The sequence below is a fragment of the Onychomys torridus genome, chromosome 2, assembly GCF_903995425.1.
Source record: "Onychomys torridus chromosome 2, mOncTor1.1, whole genome shotgun sequence".
In the NCBI taxonomy this organism is placed as follows: domain Eukaryota; kingdom Metazoa; phylum Chordata; class Mammalia; order Rodentia; family Cricetidae; genus Onychomys; species Onychomys torridus.
This window is the reverse complement of record NC_050444.1, coordinates 110,228,447-110,237,994: the sequence shown is the minus strand read 5'-3', so window position 1 is coordinate 110,237,994 and position 9,548 is coordinate 110,228,447. Positions and strand designations below refer to the sequence as shown.

At 42.2% G+C, this 9,548-nt stretch overlaps 1 protein-coding gene across 1 annotated transcript; it reads left to right on the top strand.

Moving 5' to 3' along the window:
* The first annotated feature begins 4,491 nt into the window (after positions 1-4,491).
* Tusc1 (tumor suppressor candidate 1) lies at positions 4,492-6,201 on the top strand. Its single transcript, XM_036180105.1, has one exon. It carries the CDS (start codon positions 4,875-4,877, stop codon positions 5,505-5,507), a length of 633 nt encoding a protein of 210 aa, XP_036035998.1. The 5' UTR covers positions 4,492-4,874; the 3' UTR covers positions 5,508-6,201.
* Positions 6,202-9,548: the final 3,347 nt, after the last annotated feature.

Below are 9,548 nucleotides of genomic sequence, written 5' to 3'. Positions count from 1 at the left end.
GTGGACTGCTGGCAGTGGTTGAAGGAGGGCCTGATCTGACCTAGTCTGGTGATCAGATGACTAAACACCCTAGCAGTCATCTTGGAACTCTCATTCAATAACTGATGGAAGTGGATGCAGAGATCCTCGGCCAGGCCCCAGGTGGAGCTCCAGGTGTCCAACTATTGAGAAGGAGGAGGGACTGCAAGAGCGTGAAGTGTTGAATCCAAGACTGAAAAAAGCACAGGGACAAATATCCAATTGAATGGAAACACATGAATTATGAACCAAAGGCTGTGGAGCCCCCAGCTGGATCAGGCCCTCTGGATAAGTGAGACAATTGAATAGCTTGATGTGTTTGGGGGGCTCCCAGACTGTGGGACCCAGACCTGCCCTTGGTGCATGAGCTGGCTGTTTGGAACCTTGGGCTTACACAGGGACACATGCTCAGTCTGGAAGGAGGGGACAGGACCTGCCTGTACTGAATCCACCAGGTTTAAATGAGTCCACAGGGGTGTCTTGGTCCTGGAGGTCATGGGAATGGAGGGGAGGGGCCGGAGGAAGGTTGGGGTAGGGGCGGGAGGGGGGAGGACAGGGGAACCCATGGCTGATGTATAAAATTAAAACACATAATAATAATAATAATAATAATAATAATAATAATAAAATATTAATGTAAGTTAAAATGTTCAATTAAATAATTATTGAACCTGGAAAAAAACTAGTTTTTTATTTTACCTCCATCTCTACCTCCACCCTATGAAGTACTTCCTTAAAGCCAGGTGTTCATGCATTATTGAAGATTAATTTACATGAGAAGTGTTGACATAAGACTCAATAGTTTCAGTACCAGATTAAAACTTAATGATTAGCTGTTGTGTAATAATGTTTTTGTACACTATGAAGATGTGTCACTTGGATTGGTTTAATAAAAAGCTAAACGGCCAATAGCTAGGCAGTATTTTCAGGGGAGAGAGAATGCTGGGAAGAAGGCAGAGAGCAAGTAAGACACCTAAGAGGAAAGGTAATAGCCATGAGTCATGTGGCAGTGCATAGATGAATAAAAATGGGTTAATTTAAGTTATAAGAGCTAGCTAGAAACAAACCTAAGCTATTGGCCAAGCATTCATAATTAATAAGTATCTGTGTTGTGATTTTGGAGCTGGTAGGAGGGACAGATAATGTCTCCCAACAATTAGAGTCAATTATTTGACCAACATTTTTTTTTTTTCTGTTTTGTTGAGGAATGATTACATGTAACATTTGCATATCCTTTTGGTCTATAAGGATGTTGTCTTGATATATGTATATATTGTAAAATGACACTGTGTTAGAATTCTCTAGAAGAGCAGAACTACTAGAATGAATTATAAAAATGGGTTGATTAGATTGGCTTACTTACGTAACAGGTTGGATATCCTAACATTGGTCATCAGCAATGTCTTAGAGCTTCAATTACTGTGACAAAAGACCATGATCAAAAGCAAGTTGGGAAGGAAAGGGTTTATTTCAGCTTTCAGATCTACTGCATAATCCATTACTTAGGGAAGTCACAGCAGGCACTCAAACAAGGAGACCTTGAGGCAGGAGATGATACAGAGGCCATGAAGGAGTGTTGTCTACTAGCTTACTCCTATAGTGTACTCAGTGTACTTTCTTATAGCACCCAGGACCACCAGCTGGGGGCAAGGGGTGGGGGTGGAGATTGCCCACAATGAACTGGGTCCCCGTACAATAATAATCAGTCAAGAAAGTGCACTACAGACTTATCCACAGGAAATCTGGTGGAGTCATTTCCTCAAATGAGGTTGCTTCTTCCCAAATAACTCTGGCTTGTGTCAAAAGATGACATAAAACTAACCAGCACAAGCATGCTGGAGAATCAGAGGACAAGAGAACTGCTCAGTCCATGAAGCCGTGTGCCTCAGCAACTCGAAGCTGGCACTGGAGGCTTGGAGGATTCCTGCAGAGCCAATGCCTTCAGTCTGTATTAGAAAGCTGGAGAATGAAGGGCCTGGTATCAGTAAAGAATAGCAGCCGCAGGAACAACAAACAACGGGATAAATTCTCTCACCAGCAAGAAGCAAAGGCAAGCAAGTCAACGGCATTTCTTTTTCTTGTACCTCTCTATATCTGGGCCTTCACATGGAAAGTGGCACACATTCTGGACAATTCTTCTTTCTCCTTTTACACCTTATCTCCAGGTACTCCTTCCTAGAAAACCTCTCATGTGCAAAGGCATGTCTCTAGATCCCAGATCTTGTTGTGTTGCCATTCAATATTATCTATCACAGAGGCCAGACTCAGAAGCATAACCATCATATTGGTTGTCTACAGCTTCAGAATGTCCCTGGAACTGACTCAGATTTAGGAGCAGTGGTATATGAATTTCATATTAACAGATTCTTTACAAACCAAATAACCAAGATAAAACATAGAATACTTGTCAGCTCAGGCTGCAATAGAACATACTTAAACTGAATGGCATATGCAACCAGAATTACTTTTCATTGTTCTGGAGGATGACAAGTCTAAGATCCAGACTTGTCACCTGGGTGATTCAGTCCCTTGGTGAAGGTCATCTTCCAGGCTAACAGATGGACACCTTTTCTCTATGTCTCAGGTGGAGGAGTCAGAGTTAGAAGCAAGGCCTCTGCTATCTCTTCTCATGGGGCATTAATCTAATCATGATTGGATGACCAGAGTATAAACATATTCCATAACTGCAATTAAAAATTTGTTTTGAGAAATACTAATACAAATATATCAAGCTCAGGCCAAATTAAAACTTCACTCCAATATGCCAACATAGCTTTCCTCAACTGACATTGTTATCAATTCCTGTTGAGGAATATTGATGGACTCTCCTTTATCAATAGGTGAATAAGGCAACCTTCAGTGTTTTAGAGAAGCCTCAGGGGTTAAAGAGCACTGGCTGCTCTTCGAGAGGATCCAGATTCTATGCTCAATCCCCAAATAGCTGCTTATAATCTACTGTTCCAGTCCCAGGGGATCTGACATTGTCTTCTGGCTTCTGAGGGGACCAGGCATGCTCATGGTACACAGACATGCAGACAGAGTACTCACACATTAAATAGTACTTTATAGAAGACAGTCTTCATGATTTTTACTTATCTTTTTTGTTGGACTGCTTATCCTTTTCATTCTCTTCTTTCCCTCTTCTTTTACAAGAATAGCTATGCCATCTGCCTGACTCACAATGGCAATATTAAGATTCTGTTCTCTTGTGAAAATACACAATTATTTACAGTATCAAACAGACTAGTAAAATAACTGGGATCCCCATAATCTGTTTTATTGGCTTGACAGGACATCTGGCATGACTTCATAACCAAGGTAGAAGTACTTACAAGCTGAGTGGGGTAAAGAGGAGAAGAGTCCTCCCATTCAACCAGGGCCAGTGTTCTTTAGCAAAACATTAAAAGACAACACAGTATTTGATTGTAATATACTGTACAGGAGAAATAACACAACTTGAATCTTGAAAATAGTAAAATACTATAGTTTTATAAATGGGATAAAAGGACAGCTAATAAGAAACAGGTTGGTACCAAATTTATAATATGTAGGTGGTGATCCGTGTCACATTTTCATTGTATTTTATTATGAGGTATTCAGTTACAGACTCTTAAGAGTTGTAACGTCCAAACTACAGAGCTAATCTTTTCTTGACCTACTGCTCTCTCTAGATACCATAGTCTAAGCTCTATGTTTTACAGAGAAGAAGGTTTTGCCTGTTTTCAATGTGAATGAAGAAATGACAGCTTTTCCTGAAACTAAACCTACTGAAATTATTTCATGAAATAACTCTTTAGAGCTGAAGTAAATTTGTGGTATTTAGCATTTTAGCTGGAAAAATTAGAGGGCCATAATTAACTATTTGTCTTCCTGGCTACTCACTTGAGTCATAGTTCTCCTATGTGCCACGTGTTCATTTCCTTGTTCCAGTGGTTTTGGAGGTCTTATGGGATTTGAAAACTAGAACCTTGTTTGAAACACAGATTCTTGCTCCCACCTATTTCCCAAAGACTGACTTCATTATCTTAATCCTTTACTTTGCAGTAATTCAGGGCCTTGGTAGGCTGAGATCCTCAAGAAAACAAGTGCTTCACACAATGGTATGAATCCAATTGTCTCCAGATAGTTTGGAACCTATTGATTTATTAAGTATTTCGACTAAATTATGAGTCTTGAGTTTCATAAATTCTGAGGACTGTACTGAACAAATGATTCCTCATAACCCTATTATGAAGTTCAAACGTACAAGATGTCCAGAAACTGAGACTGACCCCAGTGTTTCGAGGGCTACCTGTTAGATTCTGAGCGTCCCATGGCAGGTGCTCAGCCCCATAATGTCCCGTGTTCCTTAAACTTGGGCGTGGTTAAGCAGGTAGGTTCCAAATCGTGTATTTATAAATTCAATTTGCCCCAGGGCCCTCTCAGAACTCATTTTCTTAGTTCTGAGACTGCCATGTAAGTCACAAAGCAAGCAGTGGCGGCTTGTGCTGGGGTGCAGGGCGAGGCGGGCGTGTGCCCGCAGTGTCCGAGCCCGCAGGGAAGCGGCGGCAGCACCCAGCGAGAGGTCCCGGCTTTCGCTGGCGCGGACCCCGGGGCTGAGCAGCGGAGCGCTCCCCAGGGGCGTCGTGTGCCAGCCGACCAGGGACCACAGGCCCAGGGGGGCCGCTCGGCCGCGAGAGACAAGGACACGCCTCGGCTCGGGCCAACTCCCGGCCTCCCCTGGCCTCCCGCCAGAGCCGCCCGCCACCTTTCTTCCTCCGCCCGCCACTGAGCGCCCGCTCGGGGCCCACGTCCGCCCGCGCCCCCGCGCGCGGCCCCTAGGCCCTCGGAGCTGGCGGCTCCGCTAGACCGGACCGATGTGGCGCATGCGTGGTGGCGCCACCCGGCGCGGGAGCTGCGGCGGGGACGGCGGCGGGCACCGCGGAGAGCTGGGCCGCCTGGGCCGGGCCCGTGAGGGTGGCGGCGGCGGCGGCGGCGTGGGTTGGCGAGGCCGCGCGGGCGGTGCCCGGCGACAGCTGGAGGAGCGCTTCGCCGACCTGGCGGCCAGCCACCTCGAGGCCCTGCGCGCGCGCGACGAGCGGGACCGGCAGAACGCGCGGCTGCGCGACGAGAACGCCCGCCTGCGGCTGGAGAACCGGCGGCTGAAGCGCGAGAACCGCAGCCTCTTCCGCCAGGCTCTGCGGCTGCCCGGCGACAGCGGCCAGCGGGAGGCCGCCGACGCGACCCTCGGCCCGGACGAGCCTGCCACCGACCGCAGGGCCAGAGGCGGAGGCGGAGGAGGCGGAGGCGGCGAGGAGGAGCCGGGCAGCCCCAGGGCGCTGCGGGCCCGGCTCGAGCAGTTGGAGGTCATGTACCGCCGGGCCCTGCTGCAGCTGCACCTGGAGCAGCAGGGCGCGCGCCCGCCGGAAGACAAGGACGGGCGCCCGCTCCGAGAAACTGCCACCGGCCCCTGCGCCCATGACCCGGATGTCCCCGGGCCCTGGCTGTAGCCGGAGGGCGCGGCGGGAGGGGTGGGGCCTGCGCGCGCCCCGCCCCCTCAGCGCTCAGCGTCCCGCCCCTCTCAGCACGCGGAAGCTCAGGATTGGTGCTCCCGGGACTCCCGCCCCACCCATGGGCACTTCCGGGTGCCACCTTCGTTGGCCTGGGGAATGGAAAAGAGCCAGAACTTCCTAATTACCATATGTGCAGAGCAGCTGCCAAGGACCCTGCTAGTTTCTTGAGAAGAGAGAGGCCTAGCTACTACAGGGGCCAGCTTTAAAACAGCAAGAACTGGGTACCTAGCAGCACCTCCTAAATCCTTGAAGTTTTTAAAGTGTTGTAAGGACCAGTTGTATATCTTTTCCTCCCTCTGTTTCTGATTCTTTGAAGGATGAATAGTGTATTCGAGTTGGTAATGCCTATTTATCCTTGTGTTCTCTCAATCTGCTGTTATCTCTTTTGCGACCAACATGTTTTATAATTGGTATTACTTGGCTATCCCATCTTCTTTACACCTTTTTATGAAGAAGAAAATATTTATAACTGCCCGTCACTCCAATTCACATATGTTAAATATATTCTGGTGTCCTGACCTCCAGAGATTTTTTTTTTTTAAGAGTATCTTCTGACAGGTGATCATTTGAGTTGATAAATAAAACTGGTGCATTAAAATCTAAATTTTCCATGGCTATTATTTGATGAGTGTTGAAGATTTGTAGGGTCCGCTAAGATTATATATGGATATATGTTACCTATTTTAACACCTGGCTTTGTTTTTCTTTTGTAATCTTTTTGGATTATTTACACAAGATCTTTAAAAATCTCAGGATAGTTTGAACAATATTATTCCAACATTTTATATTAACATCAGTGCTTATTCAGTTTCATGGTTATTTTGCCTGATTTTTAATAACTTTGAAGAAATTGTAAATTACTTTCATATTATTAGACAAAAGTCCCTAGAGAATTGTGTTTCATTTGTGCACTTGATATCAGAAAGAGAATGACACATGTTCTAAACTTTTTTTCTTAAAATTTATTAATTTATTTGAGACAGAGTAAATGCTCAGTAATTCAGTGTGGCCTGGGACTCTGCCCTCCTCCCTTGGCCTACTGAGAACTAGGATTACAGGCCTCCACCACCAGCAACATGTTCTCCTCTATGGTCGTTTTTAATTGCATTTTTCCTAAGCACTGAAGAAAGTGCAATGTGTCTGATACAATTTGTGGTAGCAAACATGTGCTGTCTTTCTTCCCCATGGTAAGAATCTTTGACAACACTTCTGTAACAAAGCCAGTCAAGCAGAGAAAAGCATAATCATCATATTACATGTCCCATAGTCCCAGGGGAAACTTGAAATTGTCACTAAAACAATGCAGAGCCCTGTAGAAATGAGTGAATGATAGCTAGAGATTAATAGTTACAGACTAAGAGGGAAACGTAGCAAGGCCTCTCTGTTCAGTCTCTTCTTGACCTTTCTGTGTGGCATCCCTTCTCCTGGGTACAGGTCATGACTCCTTTCAAAACGCTGGTTTTATGAGAACTATCAAGTTATACCAGAACTTTTCTTTACGACTATCTCAAAGAGGAAAGCATAGGATATTTGAAGTAGTATATATCTATCTGTGTTTGAGGAGTTTCTTTAACTTGCCTTAGAGAAAAGAGTATTCTGAATTCTGTAGTTTGCTTGTGGGAGGGAAACAACTTATGAAAGACAACTTATGAAAGGAGGTGCAAAAGAGACTGCTTCTGAGAGTCTTTCCAGGGATTCAGTGTAAGTACACTGCTTTGGAGTGTTGTTTCTGAGCCCCCTGTACATCATGTGTTCACAAGTATTAAAACAATAGGAAACAGTTTGGGGAGAGTGGGGATACAACTAAGAAGAGATGTAGAGAAATGAAATGTATACTCTGTACAGCATCTCTCAGAAAAAATTAAATACTGTATTTCAAATATTTATTACAAAACAAGGGCCAAGGAAACTAGTGATATTCCTTGTTAAAATTTTTTAGGACACTTTTTGCATTGCTTGTTGGTAACTGATATTCAGTTGTGAATATTAATTCCTCTGTGGCCAAACTATATGAAAAGGGATTTGCTGAGAAGGAGTAGGTACATAAAAATTAATACTACCCCTATTCATTTCATGTTTTTACAGGGAAATAAAACATTAATGGAAGGCAGTAGAGTTTCAAAATAAAATGAAAGGATTATTTTTCCTTGGGCATTTCACTGTAGCTTTAGATTTAATTTAGTTAATTACTCTAAGACTTATTTTTTCTCATTAGCAAAATGAACACAAGATCTACCTCAGAATATTGTAAACCACTTATTGAGGTATTAAAAGCAAAATGCCTGCTTCAAAGGAAGTGCCCAATCAGTGAGAATGGCATTTTTGAGCCTGAAAATAACAAGTACATAGTTTATTTGCAAATACTATTGCTTTGTGAGATTTTCTCTATGATATTATATTTTTGTAAAAATGTTAATGCATTTCAATCTGTTAAAGTAAAAGGGAGGAGATAAAAACTTTATAATAAAGTAATGTATTACAGGGTTTAAAGATATTTTTCAGTAATACAAAGTTGAGAAAATTCAACAAGGGAAATAAATTTTTATCCTTCTGCACTTTTTGGCTTAAAGTTGTACACTTTGTTACTGTGAATAAATAGCCAAGTTGTCAGATTTACTGGTGGGATAAATGCAATGAGGTGCAGATACAGATTTACTTTTTGTGCAGCATTCATGAAATATGTTAAAAATTCTCAAGCCAACATACTCTATAAAATGGGAGAAGGTTCATACTCATTTCCACTTTAATGACTTCCCTGTTGTCCACGGGTAACGTACCCTGAAGTGTGAAAGATGACTTGCTATAACAAAACATATAGCCATTTAAAGAATGAATAAAGTTGATATTACAAAAAATTACCTAGGGCCTAGTTTAATCTGTGGGAAACTAAAAGTGTGCTATCCTCTGCTTTATTAAATGAACACTTCATTGTCCTAATTTCACATTAGTTATACAACGAAAAAAGGTTTTACAGCTTATTGACAGCAAACAAAATGTGTGTTTTTAGCAGAAAATATGTTGAGACTAATTGGCTTTTAATATGATTTTTATAGCTGCTACTCCAAAAAATATACTTTATCTTTTTGTCTGTATGAAATTGAGATGGGAAAGAAAGTAAAATAAAATAGGATCATACACCAGTGATCATACAACAAGCTATTTTTGCAATACTTAAATATTTTTAAGACACCATTGCCAACTCATGATATTACCATAATGGAAATAATACTAAGTTATTAAATTCAATTAATAATGTATGCTAAAAATATTAGCACCATGATCTTGATTCCAACACAAAAAGAACAATTGACACTTTTTTCTAAAAGGAGGATATTTTTACTGAGAATTTGACATAAAATATTTAGAAAATTTCCATGAATCACAATTTACATTTCTATTTAGTGATGTATTGATTAATTATATGCTGACATTTCTACCACAAGCATACTCTTTTTTTATGTTTCTTTTGTTTATTCTTTTGGAGACAGGCTCTCACTATATATTATTGCATGGTTTGGACCTTGCTGTAAAGACCAGCTGGACTTGGATTCATAGAGATATATCTGCTTCTTCCTCTGAGTGTGGTGACTACAGGCATGCACTAGCATGGAAAATTAGAGATAGTGAATCCTTTAAGGGGTAGGACACAGTGAAAGAGGTTGTTTTATTGTAGGTATTCCCTGTTAAGGGTATGTTAACCAGGGGCCTTAAAATGTTTTCTAATTATTTCTATTTGTGCAGAATTACTAAAAAGATAATCAAACATAAAAGCAAAGATACACACATGCACAAGTGCACTCACACACATTTTTATATATACATATATATGAATTTTCAGTGCATTCTACCCATTTCCACTGATATAAAAATGATGTTATATGTATAAAAAGAACTTTCAGCGTATGTTAAACTACTTTGAGATTCTATCTCAACCAAGTGAGAATGGCAGTCATTGAGGGCACAGCAAATGCTGGCAAG